General features: G+C 30.8%; 2 protein-coding genes across 3 annotated transcripts; both read right to left on the bottom strand.

The window, feature by feature from the left end:
* Nucleotides 1–857: 857 nt before the first annotated feature.
* Nucleotides 858–14146, bottom strand: LOC125068643 (uridine-cytidine kinase). Of its 2 annotated transcripts, XR_007119787.1 has the most exons (7): nucleotides 13941–14146; nucleotides 11637–11896; nucleotides 11275–11414; nucleotides 10325–10422; nucleotides 8682–8730; nucleotides 7882–8083; nucleotides 2399–2519 (listed from the first exon to the last, which is right to left on the bottom strand). XR_007119787.1 is itself a non-coding variant. In XM_047677908.1 (6 exons), the coding sequence occupies exons 1-6, from the start codon at nucleotides 14130–14132 to the stop codon at nucleotides 2377–2379; spliced, it is 882 nt and encodes a 293-aa protein (XP_047533864.1). In that variant the 5' UTR covers nucleotides 14133–14137; the 3' UTR covers nucleotides 858–2376. The 2 variants fall into 2 exon arrangements, 1 of the variants encoding a protein (XP_047533864.1); XM_047677908.1 differs by lacking the exon at nucleotides 7882–8083 and having other exon boundaries at nucleotides 858–2519; nucleotides 13941–14137.
* Nucleotides 14147–15001: 855 nt separating this feature from the next.
* On the bottom strand, nucleotides 15002–19426 carry LOC125068639 (multifunctional protein ADE2). The gene is made up of 8 exons (XM_047677890.1): nucleotides 19268–19426; nucleotides 18429–18632; nucleotides 16942–17199; nucleotides 16600–16725; nucleotides 16428–16513; nucleotides 15827–15995; nucleotides 15520–15737; nucleotides 15002–15329 (listed from the first exon to the last, which is right to left on the bottom strand). The coding sequence occupies exons 1-8, from the start codon at nucleotides 19284–19286 to the stop codon at nucleotides 15132–15134; spliced, it is 1278 nt and encodes a 425-aa protein (XP_047533846.1). The 5' UTR covers nucleotides 19287–19426; the 3' UTR covers nucleotides 15002–15131.
* Between the last annotated feature and the right edge of the window lie 131 nt (nucleotides 19427–19557).

Raw genomic sequence — 19557 nt, 5'->3', positions numbered from 1 at the left:
AGAAGGTCAAACGGAATTTTAAATTTAATTTAAAAAAAAATCAATTACCTCCTATTCTAAAAAGTTTTAATAATTATAAATTAAAATTTCTTTGTATTCATATTTTTTGTTTACATTTATACATTCAAATAATTTAATTATTGCATTACTTACTCTAAATAGATTACTGATTTTTTTTTTTATTTAAAAAAAATGTATTATTCAAGACCTACGAACCCCCAAGATAGTTAGCGTAATAACACGACTTTTAAATAGATAATGGAGTGGATTTAAGCAATGGTTAGGTGTTAAAATATTCCTAATTGGAGATGTGATTCCTCGGCAGTACTACATAACAAGGTCACCGTACGCCATATTGTTATTTTACGATAGACAATGTAAAAGTTATGCATTAATCTGTAAAGGTACCGTCTACTTTGGGATTAAGCGAAATTGGGAACGAATATACTTTTATCCCTTTTAGGTAACGATTGATAGCTTTTAGTTTGAACAAATTTCAATTTTAAAGATTAAAAATATTAATTAGTCGATAACAAAGCTACATATTATTCTTAGATATAATAATAAGTACTAAAACCACTTTTACAATTCAGTGACTAGTGTGATATACGACGAAATGTTTTATATTGAAGTTATAATTATTCATTTTAATTAAATATATAAAACAATTTCTTCTTAATACCCTACAGTAAAGTTTAGCTGCAGAACTATAAATCGATTTAAAATTATCGCGTTCAGAAATATTTAATTGTAATATATTATAACATTCAAAATATAAAAAAATAAATTAAAAAAATATCTTGCATATTTTAAATTCTAATTATACTTCTAAATATATTTTTTTAACTATGATAAAACTTTGGATAAGTAGCTAGGCATATTTAGAAGATGTTTTTGACCCAAAATCGTATAAAAAAAAAATTACGTCAGATTAAATGTATAAGAAGTGTGTAAGCATAGTATTTTGTCGCGCTTAATAAAATATCTATTAGTAATAATCGGAGATATTAAAGTTTATCTGAAGACTACACCATTGATTGTTATCTTATTAATATACAAAGGCATCTAATCAATACCAAATAAATAAAAAATATTTAATAAGTAGTAAAACATGAAATGATAAATCTAACGTCAAAATATAGGCCTGACCTAGTTTAGATGCTAATCCTCGTCATTTATTATAGGTAAACCGCCGAAAGCTTGGCCCTACTGATAGTCTGAGCTTAACTTAATCAATAATTACTATTAACGAATCTCCCAGCTAATTATATTTAGCTGACCGCCGTCAGAGATTGACGTAAAGGCACGTGATATTCTAGCGGCTACTTGCCAACTACGCGTCACAAAAAATATATAGACAAAAAAAAAACTCATCACCGGTATCAGCGTTGCAGAACTATCGATAGTTGACCTCGAAAACTATTCAGGATATCGATAGTACTATTGATAGTATCGATAGCTCTCCGTGAGCAATACTATCGATTACGGCAATACTATCGATACCATCGACATGATGGATCAAAACAATCCTGTAAGCAATATTATTGGTAGCAGCGATACTATTGATAATATCGATACTATCGAATTTTATTTTTGGCAATTAACCTTTAATTTGTGTGTGTGTTATTTATTATACGGTTAATCTATTCAATTAGTATCTTTGTTTCTAATACATTTAAAATAAACTAAATAAATATTAGTAATAAAGCCTACTTAACAAAGCCGTTTAACAATATATTATGTCTAAAGTACTAAGCAAATTTATAGCTTCTCATGACGGTTACTTTATATAATCTTATTGCCAGTTGTCTCTCAAGGTCTCGAGTCGTAACGTCGTATCGCATACAGCCGAGTGCATCGTGTTCCGCTGATTGTCAAAAGGGCTAAGCTTACGACGGTTTTCATAAACTATAGAGCAGAGAGCTCGTATCACACTAACATTGTCTACTTTAAGTGTAATGTTTATTTTTGGTGTTAATATAGCATGATTTATTGATTTTAACTGGAGACTATTTATTTTAGTTTGTTAACAAGATTTTAAACGTGCGTTTTAGTGAAAAATCTAAGCAATTTTACTATATTCATTACAATCTTCTCTTTACTATACTTTGACGTCTCTAGGCACAATCGCTCTAAAATTTTGCATGAATTCTACTCTGGATTGCTTAATATAGCAAATGTTTAAAAATAAGGTTACAATTAGTCACCTATTATCCGCTCGAAAAAAATCTCATTAATGTTGCCACTTCTTAAAATATCTTTGAAACGATACTCTCATTACTACATAAACTTTGGTTGTTTTAGTACGAACTAGTCAAACCAGTCTCATTACATTTCAACTTTCAATAATTTCTTTCTTCACTAAAGTTAATTATCTTAATGAGGGCGCCCTCCCTTACCGCTCCGCTGCGGGCTGCTGGGCACAGAGGGCGCGAGAGTCGACAGCTGCAACTGCACCTTGTCCGAAGAATTCTTCTTCAAGTATTCTGATATGTGCTGCACGATCAAATCGATGGCAACTGCAAAGTAAAAAATAAACTATGTTAAGACAAAACTACGATGTCAATTTTCATATTGCATAGAAGTAATGAAGTTGGTGTATTGGTAAGAACACGGCTCTTCATGGCGCGGGGTTAAGGTTCGAATCTCGTCGACAAACGATAAAACATATGATATGAATTTATTTTTTGGTCTATTATAGGGTAGCTCCTTTTATTTTAGTCAGCCTATGTATGCTTACGTGCTGGTTTGTTCTGTATTGCAGATTACAATTAAATTTAAGAATATACTTTAGTTATAACTTTGTGTATATCTTTTTGTTAATCGTGTCTAGTCTATTTGATTATTTCGATGTGTTTCAAGTTAAGAATATTAACATAAAATAAAACAAGGTTCCTTTGCAAACACTTTATTATTGTAAATTGTTGGCTTAAGTTGGCTTATAACAATTGTTACTTAATCTAAAGTACTACAGTATGCAAATAAGTTCAAATTTTACTCTTACAGATTTGTGCTAACGTATAACACTCGATTACATTTGATTTGACAGTTGTTTATATTTTTTAATTAAAAAATGAAGTCTAAGAACATGCTCATTAAGCTCAATCATCTGGTAAGTACGCAAAGGTACTAAAGCAAATAATATTTAGTGCATCAATGAATTTAACGAACACATTTCTTTTTAATTTCATTTTATATGAAATCTTGTAGTGAAAACATCCATGTATTTCATAATATTATATTGTATTAGGATACATTTACTTTACTCATAAAAATATTTATTTAATAATAAAATATTTGAGCCTGTTAAATTTTTTTTCTATTCTTTATTCGAGTGTATTTACGTTTAGAAATAAGTTGTATCATTTAGCGCATTAGGCAATGGTTTTTGACATAGAGCCTAGTTTTTTGTAATTATACATAATTATACTTAACGAATTTCTATTCTTTCTACCAGGATTATTATGGTAACAAATATTTTAAAATAAATTAAAAGATATATATTTAAAAATAATACTCAAATTTAGTACATTATTGCAAAAAACAAGGTACAATAGGATACGTCATACTAATTAGGTACACATTATGACAGACCGATTTTTTTTTTTTAATACACGTATACGTTTGTTTTTAAACGTAATAAATTTTAACATTCGAAGCTTTGCTGTAAAAATATTCATATTATAATGTATTTTGCTTTTAATTTTAATGCTTAGTATTAATATAGGTAATAGTGTCTTAAATTACAATCTTAGAATAAAACTTTAAAAGGTTTTTTTAACGGTTTTTTTTTATCACATACGATTTTATCGGAATTCGGATGGAGATCGCATATATTACTAAATAGGCTCTTTGTAATGGGCAATGAAAACAAAATAATTTCAAATATATATTATTAGACATATTATACAGAACTCCATATACAAGTGAAATTTCATTATGGAAACCCATTGTATTTTAGGTAAAATGCCGATGAATAGAATTTAAACAGACAATATATACAGGCACAGGCTGTATAGATTAAAGTCTTTGCGAAATAAACAAAATAAAAAACAAACCAAAAGTTTATTACTTATAATGTTTAATATTGGAAAACAAATAATATTACAATAGCGATATATTACGCTATTAAAAAACCTTAATATATGAACTGAAATAAATCTATAGTTATTAGTGAGAATGAATTAAACTTGGCATTTATTTTGGAATTACGAACAACCATTCAAAATTATTTTTCAAAATATAATATGAATTTAAAAAATTGTGCTATCCTTTGAGATATATTTAAATGCACATCAGAAAATTCTAACAAACAATTTTACACTCCAATACAACTTTGGAAGACTGATATGAAATAAATAAATGCATACATAATACCAATAGTACATCATGAAACTATTATATTCAAATTTATATACTAGTCCTGCTTATCCGGACCTCGATTGTCCGGACATTTGGTAAAAGAGGACAGGATGCAAAACATTTAAACATTTTATTAATCCTACCTCAGTTAGTAGGTATATATAAATATACTGTTTATCCGAATACGCTAAAACTTTGCACAGTTGTTGTTGACACTTTTGTGTTGTGTTTCCATATAAAATATGAGGCACACGATTCGTATCTGATTTATTAAGTATTTTTAGTAACACTTTTAGTGCTGCTTTGCTTATATGCTTTTGGGAGTTTTAGCTATACAAATATAAAATTAGATGAATAATTGTGCTAATACAATTTATTTTAGTTTAATCCGGACATTCAGTAATCCGAACGGAGTCCGAACAAATGGGTCTCACTTTATTTATCAATCGTTTTTACATTTTACCTAAAAATAACGAATTAAATGTTAAATGGTTAGTTTTAACGTTGAATCTATTTCGTACTAGTTGATTATTAAATTACTGAACACCTTTCTCTTACTCTACGATTTGTATCAGCCTTATAATTATGTCATCCTAACTAATAAATAATACATTGGAAATGACGAATACATATTTGAAATGTTCAAAATAATATATTCCATAGTGTATAAAACTAGTTGTAGTAGACAGTATACTTAACATTCGATATTTGAAAAGCATTATATGTAATTTCATGGTACATTCTAGGCCCAATTACATTAGTTGTCGGGCAATGCTCGACATCTATGAATTACGTGAGTTCAACGACCATTCCTCGGCAAATAGCGAAGAATCACAGAAATAATGAATTATATAATTAGTACAGAATATTCCAGAAAATTAAATTATTAAATAAAATTACCCATTCTTATAGTCGCCCCCGCCCTCACAAAAAAAACAAAGATTATTAAGAGACCTTCTGAGGCACTTTACCGATGGTCTAAGAATTGACCATCAATAGGGGAGGCGCCTTTTTTGTACGCACCCTGGATTAAGACAGGTCTGCTTCAACATATGTCGAATGTAGTTCGTCAAGCCCACAGACCTTAAATTAAATTGTATAAATGGTTTTAATGGACCAGTTCTATTAGAAATGACGGATATCAAACTAAAATATTATTTGATGACACTCACAGTATACAATGATAATAATTGAGTAAATTACGCTTTAATTAAGAATTATAGCATATTAAACAGTGCAGTTTCCGTTTTACAAAAAAACAAAAATCTAAACTGATTTGACGGAACTTATACAAATAGTTGCTATTATTTTTTAATTCCAAACACAAGAAAGAAATAGCAATACTTTATCATTTAAATTAGTTGATTCCGTTTCATTACCTGCACTTATAATATAATGCTAGGCTCATTTTTCTCAACTAGAAAATGCCGCTATAGTGGCATCTCCAAGAAGTCATCATTTGTATAGGAGCTATTTATTGTTATTTGTATGACATAATTATTTAAGTCACCAATATGAATTATTATCAGTATTTATTTCATACATTTATTAAGGAATAGATAATCTTAGTTTGACTTTTAATGCAATACAGATATCAAATTTTTGTGTTATGAATTAAATATATATTTTATGTATTAAACATTGCGTCAAGAACATTTGAAATAAAATCTTCAAAAGCTTGCTTCCATTGTATCTGTTGACATTAAATTATCCATAGTCTATGACCACAAGTCCACATTTGTTTATGGAATATTTCAATGATATTTTGTGTATAAACATTTGTGCAAAATGCATACATAGTAATTTTGCTGAGAAAGCTTCAGACTTTGATATTATTTGAATAACTAAAAATAATAGTTGTATCGTACCATCCAACATTGGGATAGCTTTATTAATAGATCACATACATATGTACTTTGTTACATATTTCACCACTCGACATTAATATTTGCGATAAATATAGATATTAATTACTAAGTAATGAAAAAAAAGAAAAAAAAAATTGTAAATGCCTTCGACCGAAAATAGTTAACCAAAAAAAAAACCACAATTATACATAACTTAGTCTTAGGAATACAATCAACGAAGATTGAATATTCAATCCGTGTCAATTTATACAGATTAGGAATTTCGCCTTCTCACATTTTGATGTCTATGACAGACCATTCAGGTATATTTTATGAATTGTTGGCAACACTACTTAACGGATTTTAATGGAATTTGGTACAAAGCAATCTTGAACCCCAAGGACGGAAAACGGCTATATTTTTTTACCTTGAAGGGTGTATTAGTTGGTGAGGATTGTATGCAAGTTCTTTAATGATTTCACAGTCTGAATTCCTCGCGGCCGAAGCCGCGGATTCAGCCCGTGCAATATATAAGCATCTACGTCTATGTATGTTATGTCAAAATCATTATTGTACCCTCACCATTTCTTAAGCTTTCTGACTTTTTGGCTTTTTAACTATATCTCTTTTATATTGGACTTCGTATCCTATAGTGTATCATTATTATACTAGTTGTCATCCGCGAGTTCGCTCGCGTTTTAGTTGCTGATCGTTCGATCTTGTGGTTCAAGTTTGCTTCATACAAAACTTTATCATATTCGGTCCAGTGGTTTGGCCGTAAGAGAGTAACAGACAGACAGAGTTACTTTCACATTTATAATATTAGTATAGATATACATAAGTGTTCGCGCAGTGGACGAAAATACTCCATAACAATTTTTCAAAACAGTTGTAAATTTGTACGTTTCAAACATTATTTTTCTACTATTATTTTGCTTTGTTGATAACACTAAAACTCATCATTGGCCACAACAACTAAAACTAAAAAAAAAATAACGAAAGAACAATTTAGTGTTACATCTATATATCGTCTTATCATATATCTTTATGTCATATACATAGATTAGTCCAACACACTAGATATACAATAATAATTTGCGTTCAAAATTCATCTCGTGCTCGCCAGTGAAGGCAAGCGTCGTGAGGAAACCTGCACGTGTCAAATTTCAATGAAATTCTGGCAAATGTGTATCCACCGATCCGCATTGGAGCAGGGTGATCCTCCTCCCCTAAGCGAGAGGAGGGCTTAGCCTAATAGTGGGACAATTACAGGCTTTTACTTTACAACACATACATCATTATACTAAGAGTAAGTATATTATTAACATAAATATATTTGAAAATTGCATCAGTTAAAAATACAATACCTATTTATATACACAAAAATTAAAACATATATGTATATCTTTTTTTGAGTTATTATGCCAACATTTTTATATTAAAGTTACATATTATATTAAAACAAATTAATTCTATATATTTAGTTAAGCATACTTTAAAACAATTCATCTTCATTTAGTTAACCTGAATGGTCAATCATGCATGATCCACGATCAGTGCAAAAATTATTTCATCATTAAACTTAAATATGTATATTACCAATGTATATAACACATATACATATTATAATAATTAAATATTAAAAAAAAATACATTGTATTAGACAAAATACCTCCACAGTCAATTTGGGACATTTTTCCGCTGATTTCCAAACATTTAACAACAGAACTATCGACTCAGTGTATCTTCAGAGCTGCCGGACATCCTCCTCCCGTTAGCTTCATCCACCTCCAAGTGTCCGTTACATCCGTTTATCTCAGGACGCTTCTTATACATAATATCCCATATATGATGGACGATAAGATCAATAGCCACTGCAACAACGGAAAATCGACTTTAAAACGTTATTCGTAAAGTCGAATTTAGATTAGCAGCTACATAAGAGCATAGCCGCTGCAAGAAGGGATTTTTTTTTAAGAATCACGTGACGCGCTTATTGCAGTGGCTATGACCTTAAATTAAACTTACCTGTTCAAATTAACATTTATAATCTGTACACCTATTAAGCAAACATTGTCACTTCTCTCTCATTGACGGGATACGTTGATTAGATTGAAATTAATACGTATCAAATTATTTAAAAGTACATATAATATGTTTATGAATAAAACGTCGTTTTTATAATTTCACGAATTTTCACTGAGTTTGATACATTACTTTGTATCTGTAGATAAAAGTAAGTTTTTTTTAACTGTGTTTAATTCAAACAACATTCTTAGTTGGGTATTACTAAGTGATTAAAGGATTACGCGCATTTTTCTTAACAATCAATCCTAAATATGTCGTTAAGTCGGATTGGGGAATATTTTGAACAGGATGCAAAGAGGCTTTTATAAACTAATAAGCAGGAACATATAATATAATTAATGAACACTATACATGAATGTTAAAAATAAAAACAAATCAACTCACCAAAATTATCTGCACCACGAGGAATGATGACATCGGCGAATTTCTTCGTCTGCAAAAACGATAAAAAGTTATTAGACAGTTGTAAGTTTTTATTATGAAAATATTGCGTACGTATTATGAGCTTCTAAATATCTATATTTTTGACTTAAAAACTCGTTCGTTCAAATTGAAAAAGAAAGTCGTACATATCTAGATTTATGTATACTAAACTAAATATAATGAGACCAAAATTGTCTCATTTCGTAAAGGTTTAGGGGGATGAAAACGTTATCAGCCGAAATAATAACTCAAAAAGGAGATACCTACTGTACTACTACTACAGATTGCAAGTCTTGGAGGGAGATACCTACTATTTGCCTCCAAGACTTGCGATCTCTCTATCGCACGATACGGGTAGCTGTAAACGGTATGAGATATATATAGCATTTTTGAAAATACCTACTCGCGCCGTGTGGGTATTTTCTACACAATCCTTTTAAACCGAATATTAATAAGGACTATGCACTTATTTTACTGTTTCTAATATTACCATTAAAGATTACTAGTCTGCTACAAAACAATTCAAAAGCCTCGTTGTTAACGGCTAAAACGCCTATGCCTAAAAAATCGACTTCGCCGAACTATCAAAGAATAGCTACTGAGATTAGTTCCAAACAGTTTGTGGGTGAACAGTGAAGTAGGAGATCGAGGTCGAGTAGATATGAGTAGGACTTTAAGAGATATTTGTCTGAACAAGTCAGAGTTTTTTATAGGTCCGTTAATAAATTCTTGCAGAAAAACCATGTTCAACATCGGTCTGATTGATATTTTTCTAACAGTATTTTTTTTAATCAGGGAGTAATACGGTCAGCAGTCATTCAATATAAAATTACCAAACAAATAATGTACTTTATTCGAGTAGGCCTTACTTATTTCAAATTAAAATGTAAGATTTTTGCAAGTTCGGAATGTAAATTCTACCAAGAATAATCCTCAGTGCAAGAAACTCAGTAATTGCTCTGTTACATAAAACGCATACAATGTAATAATGGAATTCAATGAAATTTACCTTTCCTGTATGTTACACTTATTATGTTTTTTTTTTTTTTATGGCATTAGTTGGCGGACGAGCATATGGGCCACCCGATGGTAAGTGGTCACCACCGCTCATACACAAAGACGCTATATCATTCCTTACATCACCTATGCGCCACCAACCTTGGGAACTAAGATGTTATGTCCTTTGTGGCTGTGATTACATTGGCTCACTCACCCTTCTAACCGGAACACAACAATAAAGTGTACAAAAAAAAAAACGAAAGCTAAACGTAATTCATCATCAAAAAACTAAATCGTCTCATTAAGTTTTCTAAACGAATTTGTGTATTCCACATGACTGTAGCATATATAGTCTATGTTGTTTAAATTTCTAAAATAGTTTGATATTATTAACTATGAAGTCGAGCATCGAACATGCAGATATACGTTTACTTTCGTTGTGAAGGTGAATTCTTAATTTAGCGTCAATAGTAACATCCAGATAATAGACAAAATCTTGTTTAGAGCGATTGTGTTCTTGGCTTCATTTACGTCAATTCGCTCTTAGATTAGCATTCGAAAAGTTTCGAGTTAAAAGAGTAAGAATTTAATAATAAATGACTTACCGGAAGACAGAACTCTTCGAAGGCCGGCTTGACGAAGTTCATGTATTGGTTGAGAACTTGTTCAAGGTCGCGGCCGCGCTCCATGATGTCGCGCGGCACTGGAATTACAACGGTATTAATGTTCCATTATGCTGTTTTTATAAGTACCCTTGTGATAATTGTACTTGTTAATTATGTCCAATTTTATTCTTCAAATAAATTAATATTTTAATGTAAAAACATGAAACTCATGTACTTATCGATACTCAAATTAAAAACCTACTAGCCGCTCGCAAAAAAAAATCCTTGATCCGAAAAGAACAGCTAAAATATTCACAGAAAGAGAGGGGGAGAGAGAGAGAGAGAGAGAGAGAGAGAGAGAGAGAGAGAGAGAGAGGCATGATATTTTCTACATTGTTTACAATGTTCAATTTGATGAAATATTCATGTGCTATCACTACTGTATTTTGTAGCCGTACTGTACTGTGTGTGTGTCTCTGTGTTTCATAATTATATAAATTAATAGCTAAAACTACCGATAACATAAAAAAAATATACAACCAATATATATTGAATATTTGAAATATCAATTTTGTCCAAATATATCGGAGCACGAACATCGTTAGATATATAAATTAATTCAAATCGTTTTAAATAATGATTTCTAAGCACCTCAACACACACACCGTGAAAACGAACCTTATCGCAATACATATTAAGTACATTTTACACATTTATTATGTGTAATATTGTAATATTTTTGATAAGTCTTCAAAAGCGTGTTGTCCGTACCACAATAAGATACACGTAGTCTTTCTCCTATTTTACTTAAGTTTATTTCTGATGTACTTCGCATCTTTTATTTCCAGATATATTTAAAATACACTTGAAGAAAATTCTTCCTGCTAGAGATAAAATAAATAATAAAAAAATATGAAAGTGTAGTAATTAGTAGATATTTCATAGCTTACCTCGTCTTGCAAGCCTGGTGTCCGAATCGGTGTCAACGAATAGCTTCATGTGAAAAAGTTCCCTGACTTCCGGGAAGTAGAACACCAAGATACCTTCGATGAGCACCACATCCGCTGGGTAAATGGTATGTGAACGATGGCTGTTAAGGAAAAATATTAAAGTAATACCATGTCTTATACATGTCCTTGCTTCTTTTGTTGCAAAGCAAAGCAATTTTCCTCACGAAATATAAAAAAAATAACATAAAGATTACACTAGACATATTACATATATTAATCGTCTTTCAAAATTAAGGCTCTTTGAAATAAAAAATATACCTCATTTAAAAAAAAATTAAAAGACATTTGAATTGATTATTAACCTTATTGAATTCGAAATGTAGTCGTATTCAGGTACTTCAACTTTCTTTCCAGCGAGTATGTCTTTGAGTATTGACAAAAGTTTCTTGTCGTCAAATGCGTCCGGGTGATCGAAGTTGAACTGTCCACGTTCAGCTCTCAGCCTCTCGGATGGCTTTAGAGTTCTGTAGAAGGAGTCTTGGCTGATGCAGACTACTCGCCTCTCAGTCTGTTCTTTGTGCTGTTGTCCAAGCTTCTCCATGATTCTTTGGCATACTGTTGACTAGATATTTTAAGAGTTTTAATGATAATATTCCAATAAGATTGTTTTTCACGTCCTTGTGACTATCGGACCCGGTGGCGTTTCTCAAAGGAAAGCAACTGCGCAGAAAACATTATAAGGCACAAATGCACTCTCTATTCCGATGGGACGGAAAATCCGACACAACCAAAATGAATTCAGGCGCAGGCCTAAAGGCGTTACGTGCATGGGAGTTGAAGCACAAACTATGTACTTCCAGACTCCAAGCTAAGCTCTGCTAATGAAAATATTGTGACTTCAGAGTGGTTTGAATTCAGGAACTCAAGATTGAGATTTAGAATTATTTGTTAGAGTCATATTATCTAACAAATTTGAATACAGGCTCTATATTTTTTAAGAAGATTTTAAGTATTACAAGTTACTTAAAAAATAAATACATATACAAATATATTTCACATTTTGATAACAGTTCAGTACATACCTCAATAACAGCTGACATTAAAAATATACAAATGTACTGTTCAAATATTAATTCAATTTTCAAAATTAATTAAATGCGTCGGCATTAATGATAAAATATTATTACTGATATGTTTATTTCTGGTTATAGATTTTGATAATCAATATCAATAGAAAGATCCATGTTATTCAGGATTCAAAGGCAAAATGTTACACTACTCATGTGACCTCAGATCATATCAAATTTAATTAATTTATTAAACAGAGACACTTGACTGAACTTAAAACTGCACTATTATCACCAAAATTCACATTAATAAGCATTTATTAATCAATTAATAATTGATATCATCAAAATGCTATGCCGAGTTGGGTATAAACATACTTGATTTATATAACATCATTAATAATACAATATTATTCTGTTAAGCCATTACCTACTTAAATTCTACTTAAACTAACAGCTTGAAAATATCCCATTGCTGGTGTTAGACCTCCTTTCACTTATGAAGAGGAGGTTTGGATCTTATACAACCATGCTGCTCGAATGCAGTTTGGTGGATACAATTATGGTAGAATTTTATTAAAATTAGACATATATGCGGGTTTCTTCATGATGTTTTCCTTCACCACCTAGCATGAGATAAATTATAAACACAAATGAGCATATGAAAATTTTGTGGTTATATATGCTTGCCTGGGTTTGGACCCAGAATCATCAGTTATGCAGGCATTCAAACCCCTAGGCCATCTGACACAACTTTTACTTGCAAAGATCCAATAACAACTTCATTGACATTCGAAACACCACTTTTTCTATAAAATTCAAATACAAGAAGAGTTCAGGTGGAGAACCCAAGGGTGTATATATTTACATGATGTCATTACACTAGGGAGTGTAAATTATATCAATTCAATATCAAAGTTGTTTATTTGTCTTTCTCCACCTTTGATTGAAATAGGCTACAATAATTATCATCATTATTAAATTATGAAAAAAATATATATTTGTATAAGATTCAGTTTAACGGGTTTATTTTATTATTATTAATTAAATCAGGAATGTTTAATGCTAAAAGACTATCAATTTAATTTTTTTAATTGTTGTCATCATTTCTGTATACTTATACATAATTAATTTAATTGATTCAAGCTTCTTAGCAAATATATGTAATGATGCATTATGAATAGTATATGGTAACAATTGTTACACAATATTGTAACGAAAAATTACAATCACAATCAACAACAAAATATTTAGAATATTATTTTAAAACAATTTTAAGAATAAAATCATTGCCTCACAATCTATTACTGCAATCGAGAACGATGATAAGTTTCATCATCTCCGCATAAAAACAAGAAATATTCTCTAGAAGTGTCTTAGTATATTAATGGATGTTTATTTGCTAACAATGTGTGAGTGAGAAGAGGTTAGTACATATTCTCTGCAACAACACTCCCGTGTCTAATAATAACCGTGAAATTTGTAATGTATGTGTTTTGGTAAATTAAACCTATCCAATTTTGATATACTGCGTTGCATAACCACCTTGTCATGAAATAAACGACGCAAAAATCAATAAAATTGCCTGTGATCACTAACCTTGCCACTAGCTGTACCGCCTGCTACTCCTATCAGAAACGGAGTTTTGCTCTCAAAGCCATTGCTTGCAGTGTGTTCTGCCGGTTTCTCACTCATTTTATGGGTATAAATGTATTTTCTAGATATTCTTACACCTAAAATACCACAATTCACTGCAACACGACCCTTTTGAAGGATCTGTGACAGTGACATTTTTACAGTGTTGCTTACGGGTTGGGCTTAAAAACTAAAAATATAAAACGTTTTTAATTTATCTGTCATTGGCCATGAAAATATATTTCGTTTTACTGTCAAATAACATTTGATGATGTGACCTTTTCTCAGTTCGTTTAAAGTTTAAATGTATGTATTGTTTAACCAATTATTTTGGTTAATTTCTTTAAATTAAGAAAATATATTATATATGAATATATAGGTGTTTTGTAATTTTTACTTCATAAGTCAGAATACACTCGATGCTGTCGCACATAGCCGCACACACACACACACACACACACACACACACACACATATATCACATTCCAAACTGTTAAATACGTGTTACTTATGTATTTCATGTTAAGCTGTTTTTAGAATAGGTATATTACAATATATACAATAAATATATTAAATTCACAATAAAGTTGAAATGTAATAGTTGAATTAAAAAAATAATATAATTTGAAAAAGAGTTGCCAGTTAATTTTTAGTAATCAACATCTGTTATTCTTATATTCATTCAAATTTTTGTTTGTTTTCATTCATTTTTGAAGAAAACAGTTCTGCTAAAGTTCATAGAGCAATTTATTACAATTATATTGCTATTGACATTCCATCTATCACACTGACTCCAACTAGTTTAATTCAATAATATATCTTTGCTTTAATTTGTCTACCGGTTTCAAAACGTGCACCGTAAATGAGGTTGGCATCTTTAGCTGTTTACCTCAATTTTGAGGATATTTTTACTTGAAAAATCAAATAAAAATTAATGCATCCATTATTTATTTATTTATATATTTATTGCATCAATACCTAAAGCTATTGATGCTATTCTAGGTCATTTCAATTAAATTACGGGATCATATATAAACTTTATTCAAATATTCGATGGAATGATAGATTTTCGTAAATGTCAATACAACTCTCCACTGTCTCCTAATTACAATACTGAACAAGACACATCAAGAAAAATATTGACATTAAACAGATTTAAAGATTAAGATTTCTCATTTTTTTATCAGCAACTCTAAGGGCGGCGGCCATATCCAGCTGCTTAACTCTAAGACGGGCCCACACCAAGTAATCTTGTAAGCCGATTATTTGAGCAGCCATCAGAGCTGCACTGTCTGGGTAGATTACTGTCGCACAACCCAAGCCGGAAGGCACCGAGAGGGATGACCAGATATCCTAAAATCATAAACATATTTTAAAAATATCAAAAGACATAAGTACTATAATTAATTACTTTGTAAAAATATTTTCTAGTTTAGCTATACAGTACCAGACAATTGTTTTTGGTATATTTTATTAATTTAGTAAACGGTGTTTTTTTATTCATTTTTTTATTGTAGTATTGTAACAAAAGTTTTATACTAACCTGAACAAGTTTATCCGACGGTGGAGGGCAGTTGATAACAGGGTATGAGGTGTTGCCAGACAGCACTGGTCCTAAGCCATTTGATCTTCCAGCTACGGCTATAAAAACCAGGGCCCCGTGTGTGTCTTCATAGTGTTGCATAATGCGAAGGGTTTCTTCAGTTGCCTTATGAGCGGAAGTGACACGAAGATCAACGTCTAAGCCAAGTTCTCGTGCAGCTATAAGAATAAAAATTATATGTTTAATGTGACAATATCATATACATCATTTTTTAAAACATTTTTTTTTGGAAGAAACAAAAAAATACCTTTAGCAATCTTTTGGCAATGTTCCTGATCAGCCGGGGAGCCCATAAACACGACAACCTTGTGGTGTACGTTTGGTTTCAAGTGGTCCAACTGATCCTTTACCCAGTTGAAATTACGTTTTACTGTGTCAAGATCGGCTGCTGTTACATTTGCCAAATTTCTGTACACCTAAAATAAAAAATAGATTGTTATCCAAGACTCCGGTAAATATAGCTTGGCTATACTAGGTATATAGATATTTTAATTCGTTGGTTTTAAATAAAATAAAAAAACATAGGATTTCAAACTTATATACTACTATACTTATTTAAATTTTTAATTTTCTGGAAACATTTTAACGATTATTTAAACAATACCCGTGACTTTAGTTGAATTAACAATCCGGATTTTATTATAATGGAGTGCAGAGGTAATTGGGTAAAAACAATAAATATAATGTAATGAAAAATTAATTACTAGTTAGCGGACTTTTAGTTAAACACTAATTCCTCTGTCTGTTATCATTGATTTGCCATTCGAAAGAAGAAGACACAGCATTGTCCAACTAATCGCCTCATAAGGAAATTTTATAGGTTTAAAGATAATATTATAATTAAATACCTGTTTATCAACCATCAGTCTCTTATCGCCAGAAGGCCACAACCTCCAGGAATCTGAGTCAATGACGTCAGCTAAAAGAATATTACCTGAAAAGAAAAAGGGCGTAAGTCTAGTATATTCTTCAAGAACGCATATTCTTCAAGAATTATGTAATGAGTTACTGCGACATTACCATTACTATCGACTCCAAATTCAATCTTCATATCAATGAGAGCGCAATCTCTCAACGCCCAAGCCTTTTCCAAAATCTCGAAAACCAAAATTGTGACTTTGCGCATGTAGTCCACTTCATCTTGGCCTGTGGAAGAAAAGATCACCTGATTATTCTTCAATAAAAATACCATTTCATATATTCCTCATAAATACTAAGCACTTGAAATAACTTTATAAGCCCTTGCTAGGATACCCAACGTCCGCAACGCAGCGATAATAAGATACGCAGCGATATAGATATATATGTATATATTTACTTCTATATTTTAAGAAAATATTTTACGGCTTAATAGAAACTTACCAATAAGTAATCCATTAATTTTGAAGTTAGCGGACACGATCTGCTCTTCTGACCACTGGGGGTCGTGGTTCGCGTCATCTTTGAAGAAGGTCTCCTGTTTCGGTGGAGTGAACCGGAATCCTTCAGGTACGCCAGGGTTGCGCTTCAAAAACGAACCAGTTGCCAACCGCCTTGTGACCCACTCAATGGGAACCATATCGCATTTCTTAGAAAGAAAAGCGGTAGGCGAAGCGATTTTTACGAAGGCGGTTTTAATACCTAAAATGAGTATTAAACTCAATTATTCAGGCGCCCTTTATAACAAATAATTTAAAGTAATAATCATGGAATTAAAATAGAGATTATTGTATGACTAATATTTAAAAAAAAAAAAAACTTTGATCTTTTATTTGTACATCGAATAAAACACATGATGAGGTATTGCTGTCGAACTAGCTTCAAATACAATGCCACTCTTTCTCTTCAATGTGGCTTGTAATATTTGTCCTGGCGAAATCAATTAATATGCCATTTCGTAATTTTAAATAGAATCATTTACGCTTATAATTTTCTAAACTATAAATATTGTTTCGGTCGGGTATGTTAAATAATATTATTTCTAAATTCTTCAGTCCCCATTTCATTTTCTTATTAAATAAGTAGTTAGCCAGTTATTAAAACGTTTGAACTTTATATATTGATAGCAATAGTTGTTGTTATAAATTAATTTTACAATAAAAAGTAAAAATTTCACACTCTTACTAATATTTAAGATTAGCAATATGGTCAGGTAATAAATAGCTTTAACCGAAGTTTTATCATGATGAACATAATTAAGTTATTTCGAAAAATAGTGCGCAGCCACACATTGCCACAAGAAATTTAACTAATAAGAATATGCCTCTTCCAGTTATCATCATCGATCAATCTTAATACATGAGTGCTTTGAAAAATATGTCGATAAACAAATTTTAATCAACAGTCTTTATCATTTGTGACTGTGTTGTGGACTATTGACATCGCGATTCGGTATCTATATTTAAAATGAAGTAATACAACACAATTATTTCATAATAATGACGTGCAAAAGATTATCACGTTTTATTTTCTACTTAAGGGTCACGAAAGTCAACAGAATTATCAGTAATGAAATACACCATAAATTTTCGATTATTTACATTTAGGGTTGCCAGATACATAAATTACATAATTTATATCTTCTACGAGAATCCATTCTATATTTTTGACAATGTATTTTACATCTATAGCAGTTTTTAAAAACTCATCTGTCACCATTATACACTTTACAGTTTAATGTATGAATCTAATCCAAGTTAACATTTCAATTTATGCCGACACATTTTTGGTCAGATAATTGAATTATCTAAAGCGTACTGATTTATGTTTTAAATAGTATCAAAAATGAGTCTTTTCTTATTATATATTTTGATATTACCTTGAAATTTATTACTGAAACAGATGGAAAATTCCTATAATTTCAGACTTACCTGTAGCCTTGAGTATCTCGAAAACTTTAGCATTAGTTTGGTTTGATATGGCAGCTTTGCCCTCCATGTCGTGTGCTTTAACGCCATCGCCAGCTGTAATTCTGTCCTTGTTGAGTAGAAGACAGTGATCAGGAACTTCAGGGAGGTCGAAGACTTGTTTGGTTTTACCCTCAATTATGAGGTTGCCGAGTTTATAGCCACCAACTGGAAAGGATAAAATTTATTTACTTACTAGGTATCTGCAGCTTAAAATGTGGTTCATAAATATAACTTAAGATTTATTAAAATGTTACGCTACATACCAATTTACTTTTATTTAATTTAAAAAAATGTCTTTTTTACCAATTGAATTTCAATCTAAATACGAGTTTATAATTTTATCATCACTTGTTTTTGCCTTTTTAATTTTTATAATTTCTTTCTTTATGTTGTTTTATTAACAGTATAAAATATATCAATGATAATTTTATATTACGGTAAAATAAAAAAAAAAATCATATAACCCACTAATCCAAAAATTGGCATGTTGGTTTAAATTCAGCAAACTAATTTCGGTTAATTATTAGAGTCAGTAGTTTATCATTTATCAAGGTCTCATAATATAATTATTGCATCACTACTATAACACTACATACATGCATGAAATAAAAATTATATTTATTAATAATTTGTTACAAGGCGCTAAATAAAAAACTCGCGCCAAAAATACTATACATGCAAAGAAAATGCATCAATTTCATCAATGTAAAAGCACCTGAAGTTCGCAGGTAATTTCGCACAACACTAGTCAATACAATTTAGTCGGATTAACTATGTAGCTCGCAATGACAAAAACTTACCTTCTTTTGGGATAGACATTTTCTTAATGAATTTGTTAGTTTTGGTTATGAAGCGGGTTGACGGTAGAGGACAGAACGCGCGTCAGGTCTGTTGTAAAGCCGGTGCCTTTTATAAAGTTTTATCCAGCATCAGAAATAACACCACGTGCTTGTCTACGCACTAGTTTGACGGCTGAGATCCTGACCACTTTTGATAACAAGTTAATATAGTGTGTAAGCGCGATTTTGATCTTTAATTTAATCATAAAAAAAAATTGAATTTGATTTTGAATAATATATCAATATGTAAA

Source organism: Vanessa atalanta, chromosome 2 (genome assembly GCF_905147765.1).
Source record: "Vanessa atalanta chromosome 2, ilVanAtal1.2, whole genome shotgun sequence".
NCBI lineage: Eukaryota > Metazoa > Arthropoda > Insecta > Lepidoptera > Nymphalidae > Vanessa > Vanessa atalanta.
Note: the sequence above shows the minus strand (reverse complement) of the source record. Positions and strands in the feature narration are given on the sequence as shown.